Here is a 23,324-nt window from a genome sequence, read left to right as displayed (position 1 = left end):
TTCCCCTAAAATCATGTAATGGCTCCCCAATTCCACTGTAAGGCCTAAAATTCACTTGTTTCATGTGCATGTGTGAGGGAAAAAGATGACCCTGGTTTGTAGTCTGCTATCTAGCATGCTGTAGTAGTTGCCAGTTAGAAGGATACTTTGGACAAATACTAACAGCATTCTCACATTACCTACCATATCTCTTTGCTTTATTATTATTTCCCAACTCATCTGAACCCTTTCTACTCCTCTCTCTTTACGTACCCATACCTTACGTCTAACAGCTAAACCTGATGGAATCGTTATAACCCGTTTTTCTTTGCACATGGCACACATCCTAGGATTTATCAGAATACACAAGCTTCTTAAATGACACCTAAAGAAGAACCTCAGGGACTTTGGTTCAGACTTGGCTTGGGGAAGATCATCGACTTTCCTTCTCATCTTTAAAGGTGGTTAGAGGAAGAACAGGTTTCTCACATCACACTTAGAACCCAACTACACTAGGCCACCATAAAACAGAATCATTTAGAAGAGTTTAATTATTTTTAACTTTCCCTTAAGTTTAAAAACAGAGAATATATAAATTTGGAGAAAATAGATAAAAACTTACTGTTATTGGTACATCTTTTGTTCCTGAATTTAATAAATGAAGGTTTAAAACTTTTGGTAGATCTGTTAAAATTGAAGAAAAGAAATATTTCTTTAACATGTGTGCTTTACAGCAAGCTAGAATTTTTACCTTATTAGATATGAGACTGAACCTATTCTAGAACATGAAAAAGAACTACAATTACATTAGTAAAAAGAATGTGATCCTACCCAGCTCATAAGGATACAGTGTATTACAAGAACCATGCCCTCCTAAATAACCAGAAAAACAAAACATAATTTTTTAGTGGAATTAGACATTATTACTAATCTTTCAGTTTTCCAGGAAAGCATAAGGAAGCAAATTAATAATGTGCAATGTGAAATTATCACATTAAAACCAAATCTAGTTTTCAAAAAGGGGTCTTCAATCCTAAACAACCAAATTCTAATTATACATGAGCCACAGAAGTCCCAAATTATAACTATTTCTATTTTTTTCTTAATAAATCCTTTAACTTGAGTGATTTCAATTTTAGAAATCAAATACTTTCTTTGAACATCTGGGGCAAATTTAACATTATGTTATTATAATATAACTGAATAATTAATGTTAATAATAAAATATTAATAAAATTAATAATAAAATGGCATAATCTACTTCTAAGAATCCAGAAATAGTTTATTTTTTATTTTATTGTTTTTATTTTTTTTAAAAAGATTTTATTTATTTATATTGAGAGAGAGAGAGATCATAAGTAGGCAGAGAGGCAGGCAGAGAGAGAGGGGGAAGCAGGCTCCCCGCTGAGCAGAGAGCCCGATGTGGGGCTCGATCCCAGGACCCTGAGATCATGACCCGAGCCGGAGGCAGAGGCTTAACCCACTGAGCCACCTAGGCACCCCTATTTTACTATTAAAAAAAAGATTCAGCATAACTGAATATGTGACAAACTAGATTAAAAAACTCAGAAACTATAACTTCTGCCTCATTCTTCTGTTTAGAAGACTTAACTTATCTCATGACCTTGCTTTCCCACCTGGTAGGCAATGGTGTCCCTCAGAGAAATGGGGTATGAACTCATGAGGGCTCGGAGTTCCCAACAGTAGGTTTCTACGAGATCGTGTAACTCACTGAAAGGTAACTCCCAAAGCTGAGTTACCAAAGAGTTAAAGAAGAGTCAGCCATTCAGCACTGTTCTGAACAGAGTTTTTTTTTTTTTTTTTTTTTTTTAAAGACTTAGAAAAATACTGTCTCTTTTCTTTACCTTGTGTTCGTAGTGTACCAAAATCTAACATTTCGGTTGAGGAATAAATTCCAGGAGCTTGGAAAAGAGAAAAGTAAACCATTAGATTTTACTTTGCCCAGAGTAAGATGTACTAAAAACAAAACAAACACACTTGCAGCTCCTTCGGTTTTCTACTAACCTGTTGTAACTTCTACCTCAACAGGAAGAATGATAAACTCTGTGCTGTCTGAAGCATTCGTTTTTATTCTGATGAAGGCTGTGTGGTTATCTGCTTCTCTGGATGAAAAGCTGGCTCTCATCACTCCCTTGGTTTCATAAGGAGGGATCTCCTGACAAGTTAACAGACCATATGTAGCACAGATTTTGTAATGTTCCAAAACCACCGCAGTTTAGTGAATAAGATGAGAATGACTGAAAGATGCGTTATTATTTTATATGCCTACTAAGAAAAAAACCACATTGCCACTTAAATATATTCCATGGATCATAACACACTCCAATTTTGAAGAACATTAAATGTGAAAAAAAGTGCATCTTAGAATTGACGAAGCATGATATAAAAAATCAAGCAAAGAAAAAAAATCATCTGGAAACAAACAGTCAGTTGCAAAGTTATCATTAAAAGATTGAATTATTCTATAAATCATTTATTCTTTAACGTGATGTTTGTGTATACAATTCATTCCTAAAATTCTCTAATAGACATGTCACTATTAGAGGGAAATGCTTTTCCAGAAGTCTACAGAAATTTCTTTAAATAATAACTGAGAGAGCTCTTTGAATGAAAGTGTCCTTGCATTTAAAACTAAACACAACAAAGCTTCCCAGGCAATCGCAGTTCACCAACTGCTTTCAGCAAGACTCTTACCAAGTAAGATAGCAAACATTTTCAGGCCTGGAATGACAGAACATTCAGAAATACACTAGAAGGAAGATTCATCAGGAAAAAAAAAATTTCTTTTTAGATGTACTTTTTCCTGGTTTTACAACAATCTGGCTTCCTTGGGACCACCAGAATTTCTCTCCACCCACCTTTTGGTATATTTGAGGAGATCCCTGTGACACAGAATTTACTGGTCTTCACTTACCTCTATTCTCTTAACTTTTTAGCCTCAAAGTAGGAAAGAAGTGATTGGAACCCTCCTGGGACCACTAGAGATGCACCATCCACTTCCCCATCTCTAGGGAGCTGACTGGTCTCTGGGCTTTTCTTATGTACACTGTAAATGGGCTGAGGGTGAGGTCAAGGCCAACTGACTTTTCTTACTCTAGGTTTGTAGGAATAAGAATAACTTTATCTTTTCTTGTAGCCACTGGGAATCTTAAAACATTATGCCATCTCTGCTACCACTGATCACAGTTCTTAAATAATGAGAAATCTCAATTCTCTGATGTTTTTTGGTTACCAATTATATTTCACAGTAAATTCTTAGTTCTTCTATCTAGAATTAGAATACAAGTTGAATAGCTTATAGTTAATTCTCTGAAGCACTGTTTTAAATACGATTTCTCCCAAAGGCTTTTCAAACAATAACATAATTTCAAGATAAAATATTTATGTGAAAGGATATACATGAACCATCCATTACATATTTTTATCTGCTAATGTGTTCCTGTATCGGAGGAGTTAACCAAATCCCTGACAAATCTGTTTCTAATTGCTCAAGTCAACATTCTAAAAATGTCCCCTCTGCATCCCTTCCTAGGATAAGACTGGTCAGAAGACAGAACAAGAGGCTAGGTGTGTTTAATAGAGCAATTAATAAATAAATCTGATATTCTGAATTTACTCATACCAGTAAAGTCTATTGTCTCCAATTATGGATGATAAGCGGTCTGAGTGCCCTCGGTACAAGAACTGCACCTCCTATGCTTTTCCCCTCTTTGATTAAGGTGTGGTAAATAACATTTAAAGAAAAACCCTCTGATGACAGGAAACTGTACAAATAAGGTAGTTGCTATATATTCAGTGACTTGGCTAATATTTGCCAATATTCTCTAAGAAAAAGTGGTTCTTTAAGAATTGACACAAACTAGTATTAACTATTCAGTAATATTAAAGGTGGATGTAAATTACCTAGGAATTTAAAATGTTCTAAATTGTCACGAGGGCTTGACTACATTCTCTCTGAAAATGTCATCACTATCAACAATAAATCTGCATGTTCAACTCTCTACCTCAAACATATAATGGATCTTTCCCACAGGTTTTTTTTTTAAATCTTGGTATAAAGCACATAATAAATGACTATATTCAGAGACAACATTACCAATATAATTCTATGAAAGAATAGTTGAAATCTCTTCCTTTTCACAGAGTGGGTTAAAGCTCCCACCAATTTTGTTCATTGCTCTTCCCAAAAATTACTACTTATACTTTTCTCTCCATGTATCATCTAATTTTCAAATATATCTGATGTAAGTTTAAAATTAAGATATAATTAAGGGAAAGTCACCCACATTTATACAGCTGATAAATGTGGTGTATAATTTCTGGTGTATTTAAGAACATAATTGGTTCCATGTGACCACACATGAGAGAAAAATACACCATCACTCACCCACAGTTTCCTGGTACCTCCTTGTTGACCCGTTGGAAGTTCTAGGTGAAGATCTCCTCCACTAGAGTACATTTCTACAACCTATGACAAAACAGCATGTGATGGTTAAGTTCAAAATCACATTCTCAATGCAACTGATTTGCTGTTAAACAGAAATACATCTGACATCCTGTGTCTTAGAAAAACTTAAAAACATTACAGATATAAAAGTAGGATAAGTATCACTGGAGTCAGTGATTCATATGTGTGACCAATGGTGGTTATTTTTTATTAAAACAAAGTAACTTCCAAATATTAAATTTAGAGTATAGTTATATCGGACACTGGATTAAAGAAAATCCATCCACAGAACACCTTTTATTTTTTTCCAAAGGAAAAACAGTTTATGGAAATACAATTTTTGTACTTTTTATAGTAACATGGTACCTTTTTTTTTTTTTTAAGATTTTATTTATTTGAGAGAGAGAATGAGAGAGAAAGAGAGACAGAGCATGAGAAGGGGAAGGGTCAGAGGGAGAAGCAGACTCCCCACCGAGCAGGGAGCCCAATGTGGGACTCGGTTCTGGGACTCCAGGATCACCACCTGAGCCGAAGGCAGTCACTTAACCAACTGAGCTACCCAGGTGCCCAACACAGTGCTTTTTTCAGTCACACATTTATATCAAGATTTAGCAGCAGATCTAACAATTACTGTAATAGTGAAATAGTGAAGAATGCATCATTCTGGGATATATGTAACATTTTTAATGCAGTATGACAGTATTTGGTTTCTCTTGGCGGCAAAAATCACAGGAACTGTTAATACCTCTGTGGCTTGCACCTATACTCATGATTTTGCTGAGCTATAACTGATGTAAAATAAACTACCCATATTTCAAGTGCACAACTTGATAAATTCTGACATACATATATAGGTGTGGAGCTACCACTGCAATTAAGACATTAAATATAACCCTTCCTTCAAATTTTCTTCATGCCCTTTGTAATCTAACTGTCTCTTTCTGCTCCCTCACACCCCCTAGCCAACCAATGAGCTGCATCTGGCCATTCAAGATTAGTTTGAATTTCTAGAGCTTTATATAAATGGAATCATACAGTATGCACACTTGTCCTAGCTGCTTTTACTCACTGTAATTACTTTGAGATTGATCATGTTATTGTATGTATTAATAGTTCTTTTCTATGTTATGGTTATGCCACAATTTTTGATCCATTCACCTACTGATGGACATTTGGATTGCTTCCAGTTTTTGATCATTACAGATAAAGCTGCTATGAACACTGCATTTCTATAAGTCTTTGTGTGAACATCTGCTTTCTTTTCTCTTTGGTAAATACCTAGGGATAGAATGGGTCATATGGCAGGAGACATTCCTTTAAGAGCAGGTAACCCAGCCTCTTAAAAAGAAAGAATATACTTAATTTTTTATTTAAAAATTTTTTAAAAAGATTTTATTTATTTATTTTGGAGATAGAGATAGGGATAGAGAGAGTGAGTGCACGCAAGTGGGGGAAGGAGTGGAGGGAGAGAGACAAGCAGACTTCGCGCTAAGTCCTTGGTGGGGCTTGGTCCCACAACCCTGAGACTGTGACCTGAGCTGAAATCAAAGAGTTGGCTGCTTAACTGGCTGAGCCATTCAGGCACCCCAAGAATATTCTTAATTAAATACAAATTTGGGGTGAAGTAAAAGAATGGATGGAAGACCTTCACTTGTTTTACCACATAAGTCCTTTAGGAATACATAAAAAAAAGACAAAGCAGGAAAAACAGCAATACTTTAGTATAAACTTCAAGGTTTTTGGTGTATATTGTTAAAATAACACATTTAGCAAAGACTAACAAGCTAAGATTTTCTTTGAGTATTATTGCCTGCTTTCTGTTTTATTACAGTGTTCCCCTATAGTCCCAGTTGTATTAATAGTGATACCATCTAAACTGATGGAGTGACTCTAGAAACTTTGCTGAAAAACCAGAAGATATCACATACTATTTTTGTTTATTCTTCCAAGGTATTAAGGAAACAAGCACAACAATGTGTGGAAACAGAAGATTAAAACATAGACTACTGATTGTAGGGAAAGGAATAAGGAAATGGGGACAGAAAAAGGCTGCACTATAAAATTCAAAGGAAAGATCACATTAAAACTAGGAACATGACATATTCCTGACTTTAAGTCTAGTAATATTTATTCTAATTAAACAACATACAGAAAAAAAGGAAGCCAACAATAGAGAATATAATTTATATAAAAAAAACCTGCACAAGAATGTTTATTTTTGTGTCCACATATATATATGCAAATGCACTGAAAAGGGTCTAACAAGACACACCAAGATCATACCGGATAGTATCTATAAGGGGGGGGTTTGGGACTAGAGCTGTGCTAATACAACAGTTATCAGCTATGTGGTTATTTAAATTTAACTGAAATAAAATAAAATGAAATGTTCAGTTTCTTAGCCACCTTAGCCACAAATTCAACTGCTCATTAGCCACATGTGGCTGGTGGCTGCTATGCTGGACAGAGCAGATACAGATAGATCATTGAAGAAAGTTCTATTGGATAGCACTGGATTAAAAATTGGAACTCAAGAGGATTTTTGCTTCACATGTTTGAGTTAACTTTTTTTTTTTTTGTGCAGTGAGAACATACTCATATTTGTGCTTTATCAAATCAGATGCAACCTGTGATTTACAGTATTTTCTTAAATTTAAGGATAAGACTAATGATACAGTATAACACAGAACTATCAGGTTAAAGTGCCTTCCAGATAAATAATCTGTACTGGTTCTAAGAGGGCAGCTTTGGCTTTTCCATTTGCTTTCCTGTGTGCTGGTGCCAAGTCCAGTGTGGGATATATTCTTCATTAAAATGTAGTAACTGGAAAAAGCCCAGATTAACAACAACAACAAAAATCAGTTGACTGAAAACAGACAAGGAAAGAAAGCAACAGGAATTTATGAGATTTCTGTATAATTTGTCATAAAAATTAGTCAGAACAGGGAAAATACACAATTACCTAAAGTTAGCCAAAAGGATATAAATGATCAACTGATGATGAAGAAGAAACACTTTTCACTTGTAAAAACAGGACAGAAAGGCAAGGCATTTTCTTCTTTTGTAACAAAGATATCTAGCTAAAAAATCATTAATATTTGGGCAGAATATTCTTATGAGTAGCTATGCTCACCAAATGTTAGCTAAGTGTCGGGGACAAACCCCTTTCTTGCTAATTCAGCATATAATTTCACAATTCATGTTCTAAAAATCTCACTATATTCTTCCTCACTTTCTGTTTATGAACATTTCTACCAGCGGTTCTGGGATGACAAGAACCATTCTGGCTGTGAAAGCTCTGCAGTTCACCACAATATGTAGTGCTTTCCCTCCAATGGCTATGTTCAAACTACTCTTAAGGCCTGCAGCACTGGTCCTCAAGAACTCTGGGTGTGAATATTATGGACTATTCTGGAAAGCATCCACATCTCCTTCCAACCAGATGACACAAGTGGCAGCAAATGTCACGAAGTTGGAGTCACTGGGGATGCAGGTGGAGAGCTTAGGAAGTACATGAGGGAGGAACATCAGCCACTCCCACTGTGCCAGAGACGAGGAGATTTCAAACTTGAAAACACTCAGTACTAACAGACTGAGTAAGATCAGGAGTGGACTTTTTAAATAAAAAAAAAATGTTAGCTTTTAATCATGATTCTGTATTACCCTTCCCTTGGACTTCAATTTCCAGGCCCCCATCACCAAAAACTCATTACCAAAAGTAAGCATGAACAGTGTTATAAAAAATTTATGTCATACTAGAAAAGTAGTGGCCTTGTGTAGCTGAACTCCTAAGTTAAATGTAGACCTGTTAAAATCTAATACCAGAGGAAACACAGTTTTAGAAGTGGTCCCCAAAATTCAATACCTGGACTACTGTGATCCAAAACTCCAACCGCAGAAAGCTGCACTAAAAGAAAGCCCCCACCACTGTGATGCATCCATTCAACCCCACTATTTTAAACAGTCATGAAAACTCTAACAGACTGAGATTTCATGCTAAGCATTAGTTTTTGCCCAAATGAAACTCATTCAAAATCACCATCATAAACTCACCTGTAAAGGCTCACTGTGAGGATTGTGTATGTTTATTATAGGTGAGAAACTGCTGTTCACAGGAACTCTGGCCCCAAGGAATGGCCTCAATCGATATGGGTTTGGAACCCCAACACCAAATACCTATTTCAAAGATGAAAAAAATCTGAGTTGCTCTGATAATTAACATTTTTATAGTTATAACTGATAGATCCAGGGAAAATGAGTGAGTCTTATTTAGATGGACAAATCTTAACCAATTTAAAAAGAGCACACGTGTAGTTTCTATACTTGATTTGGCTACATATTTGATTTACTACATATATATGTGTATTTGGAATTATTTCTATATCAGAAATTAAAATGATAGCAGGCCTTCATGAGCTCATAGAATAGACGAAAGAAGAAAATAGGGACTCAAAAGATTTCCTTACTCTAACCAGAAGGAGATGGATCTAGGGCCCAAGGAATTTCTCAAATATCAAGCTCAGCTCCAGGTCACACCAACAGGGGAAGGCAAGGCCCTGGGTTGACTTACTAAACAGGGTGAGCCAGTCATTCAAATGACAAATATTTATTAAGTGCCTACGATGTGCTAGGCATAAATATACACATAGTGAATGATTTAATAGTGAATAAGAAAAATAATATGCTTGATGTCATAAACCTTATATTCTAGTATGAGGAACAGACTAGGTAACAATAAAAAAGTTCTAAAAACCAGGTAATGTGATATAGAATAACTGGCTGGGGTGAGGCTGGGAATATTCTTTTAGAGAACACGGTTAGAGCAATCTTCTCTGGGGAAGTGATGTGAGCTAATGTCACCAGCAAGATGAGAAAAAGCTGCAGTGAGAGTGTATTCAGGCAAGGGGAAGTATGCAAAGGGAATGAGGCAGGAAATGGGTTGACTTGTTTGAAGACCAGGAATGCCATGAGAAGCAGGGTCATGGGGTGAGGTGGCAGAGCTATGGGAGTGAGAACCTCAGAGCTTGTTGGCCTTGGTCAGAAGTTTACATTTTGTTCTAAGAGCAATAGGACAACATTAGGATTTCCATGGGCAAGTTGACTAGATGTGATTTATGTTCACAGAAGGTCACTCTGATTACAGTGAATGATGGCCTATGGCAGGGACTGGAGGGGTGTGGAGGGCTGGTTGGAGGCTACTGTGTCATCCAGAGAGAAGCAATGGTGGCTTAGAAGACAGCAATGGCAGTGAAGAGAAGAGAGGTAGACAGACTCAAGATATATTTAGGAGGGGAACTTTGTAAAAGATTAGATGTGGAGAAGTGAAGAAAGACAGTGGCCACTGAGGCTCTCCTTGAGAATGACCTGATCACAAGCCTCAGGTAGTCCAGCTTGGCCACAACCACCTAGGCAACTGGGGGTGCCTTTGTGGAGCAAAGGTCTTAATATTCTTACAATAGTCTTCACTTACTCAAGAGGTTCTTGTTAAATGAGTGTCATATATATGATACTTCAAAGTTACTAATCTATGCAGGCTGCTTACTAAACAACCATTAAAGACTTATTCACCATACATAAACACAGGTGCCTGATTAATCAGTTTACTGCAACACTAATTTTCAAGATACATGGTATGTTCTGGGTCCTGGAGAAGAATGTTGAAAACAAAATCATAGACACTGTCAAGTAAGACATTAGCTAAGTAAGGAGTTAAACCAATGTGTTCCAAGCACAGTATAACACAGTGGTTAAGAGGATGGTTATTGTAGGTACAAAGACATGGGTTTGAATCCCTGCTCAATAATCTACCAGTAGCATAATCTGAACCAATTATTTAAATTTTCTAAACTTCACCTCCCCTATCTCAAAAAATGAGGATAACGGTATCGATAACATAGGCAGAAATGCATCTAAGGTATGTAGTATAGTGCCATATAAGCATTTTTTCTTAATAATCTTGATAACCTTGATATACAAAAGTCTTGATTCATAAAACATTAACTTTAATAACCTAGACAATAATTACATATAAAAAGAACAATTTTTAAACAATCATTTACTAAGAAAAGCAGCCATGTATATTTTACTCTTGAAACTATTATAAAGTATAATGTGCAAAGTAAAATTTAAAAAAAATTTAGTTAGTGTAAGATATTTTTTACTATTATTTTGCTAACCAATCTTACATTAATGCTTTAGCTGTAGCTTTAAACAACCATTAGACTGTTCAGTCTGATCTGAATAGGGATAGTCACAGACACAACAGTGAGTAAAAATGCTCTAAGGCTAAACTCTTATATTTCCTATTATCCCTGAGTTTTTAAAGAGGGTTCTTGATAGGCTGTCATATGACACCTCAGAGACGAGAACTCTATTTTATAAAAAAAATGAAAGATTTACTCCTGGTTCTTACCTGGTAAGTAAATACCCCATGATTGGATGTGTTAATAAATAAAGTATTTTCTACATTTCCCACTACTCTTGCAAGAAAAACTACATCAAATGATGTATTTCCTCCTGGAAGTATTTTCTGAAAAAGAACAGCAATAAATAAAGTTAAATTAACAACTAAAAAATCCAAATGTGCTGACCACAGTCAAGTAGCTGAAGTTCTCTAAAACAATCATCTTAGAAATATTTCCATGAACTAGGTTCTCCCCCGTGAAGGTATAAGCTTTAAATTAGCTAAATTATTCTGCAATGGAAAATAATAAAAAGATGTCTTCATATTGATGTCTATAGTCATATAGCTTTGCCAATTACCAGCCTAAAACCCTGTAGAGCAGACAGTTTCCTTAAATTCTGTTCCTTCAACAACCACTAGGCTGGAATGAAGTGCCTAATTATAGGCTGTTCCCTCAACACATAATCAGGCAGGGACTGAGCCAAAGCTAAACTTCTTATACAGATGTATTACTCTATTACTAAGCAGCAACTTGTACTATTTCAAAGAAGAAATAAGCCCAGGCCTCAGCCCCCTGACCTACGTCACCCATTCACACAAGGCACTGTATGGGCCCACAACTTAAATTAGAAAAGAAGGCAGGGGTGGCAGTTATTTGCAGAAACTCACTCCTGTTATTTTGTGCAGACTGAAGATGTCACTGTTGTTAGTGAAATAAAACTTTATTACAACAGAACAATTGGGTTACTCCATGGACTTCAAAGAGAATGTGACTCCAATTCTGTCTGCAATGAAGCCTTACAATGCAGAGTCATCAACCTCTCTCTCTCTGCCTCTATGGCTCAAACTCTAAAACACTGTCCAGACTGTAGCTTAAAATACATGGCATTGAGACTTCTGGCTTTACCTTAGGATGGAGAAAGCTGGAAAGAACGCTTCCCCCGCTTATCAACAACCAAAACAATAATTTACAAAATCATAACTCTTCTTGAACCTATAATGGAGTTTGTGTAAAAAGTAGCCCAAGGGGCGCCTGGGTGGCTCAGTGGGTTAAGCCTCTGCCTTCGGCTCAGGTCATGATCCCAGGGTCCTGAGATCGAGCCCCACATCAGGCTCTCTAATTGGCGGGGAGCCTGCTTCTCCTTCTCTCTCTGCCTGCTGCTCTGTCTACTTGTGATCTCTCTCTCTCTCTCTGTGTCAAATAAATAAATAAAATCTTAAAAAAAAAAAAAAGTAGCCCAAAATTCAAGGAAAGACATGCACTTCCAAGGAGACATGGGACTGTACTGGCTCACCATGGCAGAGAATGGGAAGATGAGGCTACCATATAAGAGGGTAAAATGTATTCAGCTAAAATGTTTACCCTCTGCTAAAAGCTGAGGGTGGGCTAAAAGGGGGAGTATACAACCACTGGAAGCTGGACACACTAGATAGAGGTCACACTTGAACCAAAGTCAGTAACAGAAAGATACTTGGCAAATCTCTAAGTAGCTTGAAATTAACACATTTCTAAATAACCCACAGACCAAAGAAGTAGTCGCAAGGAAATTAAAATATTCTGAATCAACTGAAAATTAAAACACAACATATCAAGAGACATCTGGGTGGCTCAGTGGGTTAAAGCCTCTGCCTTTGGCTCAGTTCATGATCCCAGGGTCCTGGGATCTAGCCCTGCATCGGGCTCTCTGTTCAGTGGGGAGCCTGCTTCCTCCTCTCTCTCTGCCTTCCTCTCTGCCTACTTGGGATCTCTCTGTCAAATAAATAAATAAATAAAATCTTAAAAAAAAACAAAAAACCCACAACATATCAAAATGCTTTAGCTACAGCTAAAGCAATACTTGGAGGGAAATGTACAGTATTACATGCTTATTTTGGGAAGAAATGCTTCAAATCAATAATCTGTTTCCAGAAAAAGGACTGAAATTAATAAAATCATGAATGAAAGGGGAGAGATCACAACTAACACCAAGGAAATAGAAGTAATTATTAGAAATTTTTACTAGCAACTAAATGCCAACAAATGAAGCAACCTGGAAGAAACGGATGCCTTCCTGGACACTTAACAAACTACCAAGATTGAAACAGGAAGAAATAGACAATCTGAATAGACCAATAACCAGTAACGAAATTGAAACAGTAATCAAAAATCTCTCCAAAACACAAAAGTCCAGGGCCAAATATCTTCCCAGGGAAATTCTACCAAACATTTAAAGAAGAAATAATACCTATTCCACTGAAGCTCTTTCAAAAAATAAGAATTTTATTTATTTATTTGACGAGAGAGAGAGAGAGAGAAACAGCAAGAGCAGGAACATAAGCAGGGGGAGTGGGAGAGGGAAAGCAGGCTTCCCGCCAAGCAGGGAACCTGACATGGGGCTCGATCCCAGGACCCTGGGATCATGACCTGAGCCGAAGGCAGAAGCTTAGCAACTAAGCCACCCAGGTGCCCTGTTTCAAAAAATAGAAACAGAAGGAAAACTTCTAAACTCCTTCTATGAGGCCAGCATCACCCTGATAAACATGGATGCCAAAATACTGAACAAGATCCTAGCTAACAGGATCCAACAATACATTAAAAGGATTACTCACCACGACCAAATGAGTTTTATGCCTGGGATGCAAGGGTGATTCAACATTCGCAAATCAATCAACATGGTAGAGCATATCAGTAAAAGAAAAGACAAGAACCATACAATCCTCTCAATTGATGCAGAAAAAGCATTTGACAAAATACAATATCCGTTCCTGATTAAAACTCTTCAGAGTATAGGACTGGAGGGAGCAGTCCTCAATATCATAAAAACCATCTATGAAAAGCCCACAGCGAATGTAATTATCAATGGGGAAAAGCTGAGAGCCTTTCCCTTAAGATCAGGAACACGACAGGGATGCCCACTCTCACCACTATTGTTCAACTTAGTACTAGAAGTCCTAGCCTTAGCAATCAGACAACAAAAAGAAATAAAAGGCATCCAAATTGGTAAAGAGTAAGTCAAATTCTCCCTTTTTACAGATGACATGATACTTTATGTGGAAAACCCAAAAGATTCCACCCCCAAATTACTAGAACTTACATAGTCATTCAGCAACGTGGTAGGATACAAAATCAATGCACAGAAGTCAGTTGCCTTTCTATACACTAAGAATGTAACTGTAGAAAGAGAAATTAAGGAGTTGATTTCATTCACAATAGCAACAAAAACTGTAAGATACCTAGGAATAAACCTAACTAAAGAGGTAAAGGATCTGTATGCTAGAAACTACAAAACACTTATGAAGAAGTTGAGGAAGACACAAAGAGATGGAAAAATAGTCCATGCTCAAGGATTGGAAGAAGAAACATTGCTAAAATGTCCATCCTACCAAAACAATTTACACTTTCAATGCCATTCCTATTAAAATACCACTGGTATTTTTCAAAGAGCTGGAACAAACAATCTTAAAATTTGTATGGAACCAGAAAAGACCCCGAATCGCCAAGGAAATGTTGAAAAAGAAAAACAAAGCTGGGGGCATCACGTTGCCTGATTTCAAGCTATATTACAAAGATGTGATCATCAAGACAGAATGGTACTGGCACAAAAACTGACTCATGGACAATGGAACAGAATAGAGAGCCCTGATATGGACTCTCAACTCTATAGTCAACTAATCTTCGACAAAGCAGGAAAAAAATACCCAATGGATGAAAGACAGTCTCTATAATAAGTGGTGTTGGGAAAACTGGACAGCTACATACCAAAGAATGATGCTGGACCATTCTCTTACACCATACACAAAGATAAACTCGAAATGGATGAAAGACCTCAATGTGACACAGGAATCCATCAAAATCCTAGAGGAGAACATAGGCAGTAACCTCTTTGACATCAGCCACAGCAATCTCTTTCAAGACATGTCTCCAAAGGCAAGGGAAACAAAAGCAAAAATATACACAATGGAATATTATTCAGCCATCAGAAAGGATGAATACCCACCATTTACATCGACATGGATGGAACTGGAGGGGATTATGTTAAATGAAGTAAGTCAGGCAGAGGAAAGACAATTATCATATGGTTTCACTCATATTTGGAACATAAGCATGGAGGACCATAGAGGAAGGGAAGGAAATCCAAAGGGGGAGAAATCAGAGAGGGAAATGAGCCATGAGAGACTATGGACCCCAAGAAACAATCTGGGGGTTTCAGAGGGGAGGAGAGTGGGGAGAGGGTTAACAGGGTGATGGGTATTGAGGAGGGCATGTGCTGTGATGAGCACTGGGTGTTATACTTAACTAATGAATTACTGAGCACTACATCAAAAACTAATTACGTACCATACAGTGGCTAACTGAACATAATTTTAAAAAATCTATTTTTCCCACCTTGAGAAACTAAAAACAGAGTATGTAAAACCAAAATATACAAAACAAAGAAAATAATAGACAAAAGCAGAAAGGAATAAAGTAGAAAACAGAAAACAGCAAAAAGTCAATAAAACCAAAGATAATGCTTCAAAAAGGTCCATAAAACTGATAAAATCTTGAACAAAATGACCAAGATTAAAAAGGAAGAAGATAAAAACATAAGCAACTGAAATGTGGACATTAACATGTACCTTTTTACACATAAAAAGGATGACTAAGGAATATTATAAACAACTGTATGACCATAAATTTAATAACTAGAAGAAATGGACACATAGTTTGAAAACCAGAATCTGCCAGAGCTCATTCAAAATGAAACAGATGATAAGGACAGACCTCTGCCCATTAAAGAAGTTTGATTTGTCATTTAAAACCTTCCTACAAAGAAAAACCCAAGCCCAGATGGTTTCATTGGCAGAATGGTAGAAGGCGCTATCATCTATTTAAGAAGGAATTAGTATCTATCTTACATACTTTACAGCATATAGAAAAGGAAAGAACATTCCCCACCTTGTTTTACTGGCTTAGCATTACCCTGATACCAAGACCAAAGACATGATGAGAAAAGAAAAGTCAGTAAGTCTCATGAATGTAGACATACAATCAACTACAAAATATTGGCAAATTAAATCCAGTCAATATATAATAAAATGATAATACACCCATACGACTAAGTGGGTTTTATCTTGACAATGCAACCCAAGTTCAACATGCAAAAGTCAAATCAATGTAACTGATACTAATAACTTACTGAAGAAAAAAAAATCAGATGGTCATTTCAAAAGGTGCATAAAACAAACTGGCAAAATTCAATATCCATTCATGATTAGAAATCTCAGTAAGCTGATATTAGAGAAATTTCTCAACCTGATAAACAGCATCTAAAAAACCCTAGAACTACCATATTTCACGGTGAATGACTGAGTGCCAAAATGTGGAACAAGGCAAGGATGTCCTCTCAGGACAGCTGAACAACATTATACTGGAAGTACTGGTCAGCGCAATGAGACAAGGAAAAGAAATAAAAGGCATACACGTTAGAAAGTAAGAACAATTTGTCTTTATTCACAAACAACACAGCTGTCAATATAAAGAACTTCAAAAATATCTTCAAAAATTCTCCCAGAATAAAAGAGTTTGCCAAGTCACAGTAATCAAGGTCAATATATAACGATCAGTTGTATTTCCATATACTAGCAATGAATTTTAGAATTCTAATTTTTTAAAAAGCATAATTAACAATCACACACACACAAATACTGAAGTGTGAATCTATTAATGTGCAAGTTCTGTAAGATGAAACCTGCAAAATATTGCTGAAAGAGATAAAAAAAAAAAAAGCCTTTAACATCAGGGAAATAAAAATCAAAACCACAGTGAGATACCACCTCACATCCATCAGAATGGCTAAAATTAACAACTCAGGAAATGACAGGTGTTGGTGAGGATGCACAGAAAGGGGAACGCTCCTACGCTGTTCGTGGGACTGCAAGCTGGGGTAACCACTCTGGAAAACAGTATGGAGGTTCCTCAAAAAGATACAAATGTAGTGATCCGAAGGGGCACGTGCACCTGAATGTTTATAGCAGCTATGTTCACAATAGCCAAACTGTCGAAAGAGCCTAGATGTCCATCGACAGATGAATGGATAAAGAAGATGTGGTGTATGTGTGTATACACACACACACACACACACGAATACTACACATCCATCAAAAATGGAAATCTTGCCATTTGCAACGATGTGGATGAAACTAGAGGGTATTATGCTGAGCGAAATAAGTCAATCAGAGAAAGACAATTATCATATGATCTCTCTGATATGAGGAATTTGGGGGAGTTTGTGGGGGAAGGGAGGGAAAAATGGAACAAGATGGGACCGGGGAGGGAGACAAACCGTTCTTGACTCTTAATTTCAGGAAACAAACTTAGGGCTGCTTATGGACACTGTGGAGGGTATGTGCTATGGTGAGTGTTGTGAATTGTCTAAGACTGATGAATCACAGACCTGTACCCCTGAAGCAAATAATGCATTATATGTTAATAAAAAAAAGAAGCCTTTAAAATGGAGACATACTGTGTCCCTGGATTAGAAGACCTAATATTGTTAAGATGTTAGTTCTCCCCTAACTGATTTATATATCCAATGTAACTGCAATAAAAATTTCAGTCAGAGAAAAAGTTGCATGCAATGTGAAATAATATCCTACAGCAGAAAAAGTACACTGCTGATAGGAAAACTGATGAAATTCATATATTTTTAAAAGATTTTATTTATTTGAGAGAGAGAGAGAGATAAGAGAGCGGTCATGACAAGTGGAGGGAGGGGCAGAAGGAGAGGGAGAAGCGGACCCCTGCTGAGTGGGGAACCTGCCACAGGGCTCAATCCCAGGACACTGAGATCATGAACTGAGCTGAAGGCAGACGCTTCAGCCACTCTGAGCTGACTGAGCCACTCAGGCGTCCCTCATATAAGTTTTTTAGTAATATTGTACTAATGTTAATTTCCTTGTTATGATAATTGTACTCTGATTATATCAGATGTTAGCACTAGGAGAGACTGGGTAAGGGATATAAGGAGTCTGTCTGTACTGTTTTTTATACATTTAAGAGTATATCAAAATAACATAATAATAATTTCTTAGAAAGATTTAAAACAAAAGAAATTGACAAGCTGATTCCAAAATTTAGATGGCGAGAAAAGCGAATAAAAAGAGCAAAACAAGGGCGCCTGGGTGACTCAGCTGGTTAAGCGTCTGCCTTTGGCTCAGGTCGTGATCTTGGGGTCCTGGGATCGATCCCTGTGTTGGGCTCCCTGCTGAGTAGGGAACCTGCTTCTCCCTCTGGCCCCCTCCCCGTGCTCATGCTCTATCCCTTGCAAATGAATAAAATCTTTTTAAAAAAATATTAAAAAAAAAAAACAAAACAATTTTCAAAAATAAAACTGAAGGACTCACAATATCTAAGAATTATTAAAAAGCTACAGTAAACAAGAAAGTGTGGTATTGATGAAAGGGTAGACATTTTAAGAATCTATTAGATACATATTAGGACATAATGGAAAGTCTAAGAAACAGACCCACACTTAGAGGTCATCGGACTTTTGACAAAAATGCAGAGGGGTTTCAATGAGAAAGACTAGTCTTTTCAATCAATGGTGTAGGAACAACTGTGTATTCATATGCAATACAAAATGAGCATGAATCACAGCTCATACCATAAACAAACATTAACACAAAATGGATCACAGACCTAAATATAAAATCTAAAACTACTAAACTTCTGGAAGAAAAATAGGAGAAAATTTTTGTGACCTTGGTTTGGGCAAACCTTAGCTACAAGTCCAAAAAGCATGACCCATAAAAGGAAACTTGATAAAATGGACTTCATGGAGATTAAAAACTTGTCTTTGGAAACATTCTGTAAAGAGAATGAAAAGATATGCTGCCAACAGGGAGAAAAGATGTGCAAATCACATATATGATAAGGACTTATATCTAGAATATATAAAGAATTCTAAAGAACTCAGTTAAGAAAACAACCCAATTAAAAAACAGGCAGAAGAATTGAGCAGACATTTCACCAAAGAAAATATATGCATGGCAAAGAAAATATACACATCAAAGAATATAAAGGGGCATTAAAGATGGTGAAAAGATGTTCACCATTAGTCAGTGATGAATGTAAATTAAAATAAAAATGAACACTACAACTATTTGAGTGACTAACACTAAAAACAAGCAAATAGAACACATCCTCACAGTACAGAGTACTAACAAAGATGCTGCACAACTGGAGCATACATTCATTCCTGTTGGGAATGCAAAATGGTACAGTCATTATGAGAAACCATTAAGCATATACTTAGCGTAAGACCAAGCAATTCCACTCCTAAGTATTTATATTAAGGGAAATGAAGAAAAGAAAATTTATGTTCATACAAAAATCTGTATGTGAATATTTATAGTGATTTTATTTATAATAACTCCAAAGTGGGAAGAATGTAAATGTCTTTAAATGGTGAATGGATAAACAAACTGTAATACTGTCATCCAGTGAAGTATTACTGAGAAATAAAGCGGTACAAAGAATGGATACATCCAACTACCTAGATAACATGAAATGCATTATGCTAAATGAAAGAAGTTGGACTCCAAAAGCTAGGTAATGCATGGTTCCTATCTACATAACCTCTGGAATAGGGTATACTCAGAGGCTTGAATTGACTGAGCTGTCAATTACAGGACCATGAATTTTTGAAACTCAGAACTATACATTAAAATGGATGTATTTCGGGGCACCTGGGTGGCTCAGTGGGTTAAGCCTCTGCCTTTGGCTCAGGTCATGATCTCAGAGTCCTGGGATCGAGCTCTGCATTGAGCTCTCTGCTTCCCCCCCATCCCCTGCACCCCCCCAACCCCCCTTCTCTGCCTACTTGTGATCTCTGTTAAGTAAATAAATAAACGAATCTTTAAAAAAAAAATAAAATGGGTGAATTTTACTGAGAGTATACCGTAATAAAAATATATACATATATACATTTGCACATTCACTCAAGACAGTATTTTAGCCTGGACCTTTTTTATAAGGGTCTCAGTTTTTATAAGGGTCTTCCAGTTTCCTGGAGCAAGGACAAGTAATCGAAAGTTTAGGTTTCACTATCAGTAGGCAAGAGTAAACTCAAATCTACTTTAAGACAACAAAAATCTCTAAACGAAATGGATAATTTCACTGAGCACAGGCAGTCTCCATAATTTCCACTGCTGTGAGTTTAACTATAAAGGGTCATATTGTTGGCCACCTACTTACCACCTCCATTACTCCTCTGACAGTTCAAGGATTTGCTGCTGACACCAAAGGGCACAGAGAGGAGCCTCAAGGCTCTTTGAGAAAAGAATGTCATTTTCCCCATCTAAGATACCAGTGCTTATAACAGAGATGTTTAATTTTTTAACACACCAAGAAAACAAAAAGGAAAGAAAAACACACTAAAAAATGCAGAGTTAAGTAGAAACTTCCTATTTTAAAGCAGGGAGTGAGGTAACAGAAGCCTCACAGAAAGTGTCAGTGAAGAAATGTGTATGGCTCATTCTAGGCACTGCATTAAGGTAGGAAAACTCATTTACTCTTAGCATTTCAACTATAACTCAGGACTCATGAAGGTTTATAATCTGATTACAGATTATAATTTTTTTTTTTTTTGAGGGTGGTCCCTCAAAAACCTCAAGCAGTAAATGTAATGTTTAGTTGGTAGCACTGAGACACTAGTGCTGTCAATCTGGGGAAAATATAACTTCAAAGCAAGCTAACAGTGACAGTACTATGCCCTTCACTGTAAGACGTGTTCCAAGTTCAGAGACATAAAAATGTTGAAAAAACTGTTTTAGAATCAATGAGTATGGTATCCCTGTTTGACAGCATTTCTAATGTCAATGAAGATATTCATAACTTACTACAGGGAAGTTTATCCAGCCAGAGAAAAACTGGTTTCCTTTAAAATTTTAATGGGAACTTACATATATATTTATTATCTTTCTATATCTATATTCTATATATCTGTATCTATATTCTATTATCTATATTTTATATAATATTATCTTTCAAAAGTCCATCTAAATTCAAAAAGGAAGGAAAATGATCATGGAACACTTAATTCTTAGTATAAACTTTGGCTACTACCAGAACTGGATATCTAGTCTTGAGTAAGTAGGTGATGCATTAGAGACCTGAATTTCTAGTTCTGTCACTAAGAAAATGTGATTTTGGCAAATAATTTAACCTTTGTAAGTTTCAACTCCTCCTAAATTCAAAATGAGCCTGTTTTATTAGATGATCTCTGAGATCCCAATTATTAAACAAAGCATAAACATGACCAGTCTGTTTAATTCCTATGAAAGATAAGGCTTTGTTTTATGATGTCATTTATATCTGAGGAGGGGCAGGAGGAATCTAGAAATGAGAGTATAAGTTCTCTTTGATAGTTCTCAGTATCTATCAAGACTTGACTCTACTCTTATTTTAGTACTTGAAGAAGATGCTGAGACAGAACAAGTATTTCCCTCCCTCCCCTCCTCTCCCCACTTTTTCTTCTTCTTCTCCCCCCCCACCCCCAATAACATGGAAAATCTAATTCCAAGTGACACTTAAGGATGTAACAAAACAGAACAGCAGGCTCAGGAACATAAACTTCCCATAAGAGTTCATCAGATTTGCTACAATTTATCCTTTGTCCCCTTTCCCGCACACTTTCTAAATTAGATGAATTGATGTGATAAAAAATTAGAAAACAGTATAAAGTAATGAAGAACAAACAAGGTGTGCTAGCTTTAACCCAACATTATCTGCAGCTAAGTATTTTACCTTTGTACCACTGCTTAGTCCCTGCCTGGCTCCCTCAGTAAGTTCAACCAGGTCCACGACTTCGCCAGTGACTCTTAAACTTCCATTTTGAATCCAGTCTTTTCTCTTATAATGTAAACTCAGACACCAACTGACTCTTGGCACTTGTACCCGGATATCTAAAAGACATCTCAAATCTAACACGTCAAAAACTTAACTACTGATTATACTCCTGAAATCTGCTCAACCTTCAGCCTTCTTCATCCCAGTTGATGGCAACTCTGTCCTCTAGTAGTTTGGGACAAAAACTACAATCAATCTTGACTCTCCTCTTTCTCTTGGTCTCACATCAGGAAATCCTGTTGGCTATGTTTTCAAAATATATCCAAAATCCAACAGCTTTCTTCACTTTTTTTTTTTTTTTAAAGATTTTATTTATTTGACAGAGATCACAAGTTGGCAGACAGGCAGGCAAGAAAAAGAGGGGGAAGCAGGGAGCTTCCCTGCTGAGCAGGGAGCCTGATGGGGGGCTTGATCCCAGGACCCTGAGATCATGACCTGAGCCGAAGGCAGAGGCTTTAACCCACTGAACCACCCAGGCGCCCTGCTTTCTTCACTTCTTCACTCTTGTCAGAGTAACTGTCTTTTACCATGGGGTACTACAATAGTTAATGTAACTGGTGTCCCTGATTCTCCCCTTGTTATTCTGCAGTTTCTTTTTGATAAATAGTGATCCTTATAAAACATAAGCTATCATTTGATTTCTTAGCTCAAATCTGTGAAGGCTTCCAATTCCAATAAGGATAAGAGCCAAAGTCATCCTCATAGCTTGTAAGAGCCTTCAGAGTTTATCCCTTCCCATCCCCATTCATTTCCCTCACCCTTGGTCACTCTGGTCTAGCCACACTGTCCTGTTTGCGCATAGGCAGGCTTTCACATCAGAGCCGTTGTACTGCCTGTACCCTGTCTGGAATGTTTTTCTTCCATATATTCTACTTCCTTCCATTCAGTACTCTCTCTCACCTCTTTCAAGTCTGTCCAAATGTCACCTTCTAAATGAAGCCTGTCCTGACTATCTTATTTAAAATTGGAAGAGTGATGGCAGCATAAGATGTCAGCATGAGACTGACATGGCAGCATAAGATGATCCTCCTTTTTGTCCCCCTTTTTAAGCTATGGATTAGAAATACATCCACAAACAGTAGTGCTTTTGTGGGAATTGTGGGATTCAGCACCATATGCCAGGGGACTTGGGAGTTGTCTCAACCACCTGTGTATCTGGTAGTAGGAGGGCAGACTTCAATATGGGTTGCAGAATCAGTCCACTTGCCCCAACCACTCTTGCCATAATGGGAAAAAACCTGGAGAGTGCTGACCTAGGCAGATACCCATACAAGACAGATGTTGTTTAAAAAAAAAAAAAAAAAAAAAGGTTGGTCACAGTGGAAACCGTAAGAGGAATTTTCCCAATGCCAGTTCCATTTCCCCTACTTCCCCAAAGCCAACACTCCATGGGAATGAATCACCCAGTAGTGGAGACCTTTATAATAAGGGAAAAGGAGAGCAGTGAGTGAGTACCCAACTAGACCCATTGTGCAGGGCGTGGCAGGAGAAACCAGTTTCTTTCCAGCAGCACCCAGAGTACTGAGGCAGGACCTCCAAAACGGGGAAGGGAAGAGAGCAGGAAAGAGAAAGATAAGAATATAAAGGGGCATTAAAGATACACA

At 37.0% G+C, this 23,324-nt stretch overlaps 1 protein-coding gene across 1 annotated transcript in view; it reads right to left on the bottom strand.

Annotated features, from left to right (window-relative positions):
- Positions 1 to 23,324, bottom strand: part of TMEM131 (transmembrane protein 131) — a 213,815-nt gene that overhangs the window by 67,046 nt on the left and 123,445 nt on the right. The window contains exons 6-11 of the mRNA XM_032877892.1: positions 10,860 to 10,976; positions 8,501 to 8,623; positions 4,388 to 4,468; positions 2,005 to 2,155; positions 1,845 to 1,901; positions 602 to 663 (exon numbers count right to left, since the gene is read on the bottom strand). Coding sequence (XP_032733783.1) covers positions 602 to 663; positions 1,845 to 1,901; positions 2,005 to 2,155; positions 4,388 to 4,468; positions 8,501 to 8,623; positions 10,860 to 10,976 — 591 coding nt within the window. The remainder of the gene's footprint in view (positions 1 to 601; positions 664 to 1,844; positions 1,902 to 2,004; positions 2,156 to 4,387; positions 4,469 to 8,500; positions 8,624 to 10,859; positions 10,977 to 23,324) is intronic.

This window comes from Lontra canadensis, unplaced genomic scaffold, assembly GCF_010015895.1.
Source record: "Lontra canadensis isolate GAN:19392208 unplaced genomic scaffold, GSC_riverotter_1.0 scaffold61, whole genome shotgun sequence".
Lineage (NCBI taxonomy): Eukaryota > Metazoa > Chordata > Mammalia > Carnivora > Mustelidae > Lontra > Lontra canadensis.
Note: the sequence above shows the minus strand (reverse complement) of the source record. Positions and strands in the feature narration are given on the sequence as shown.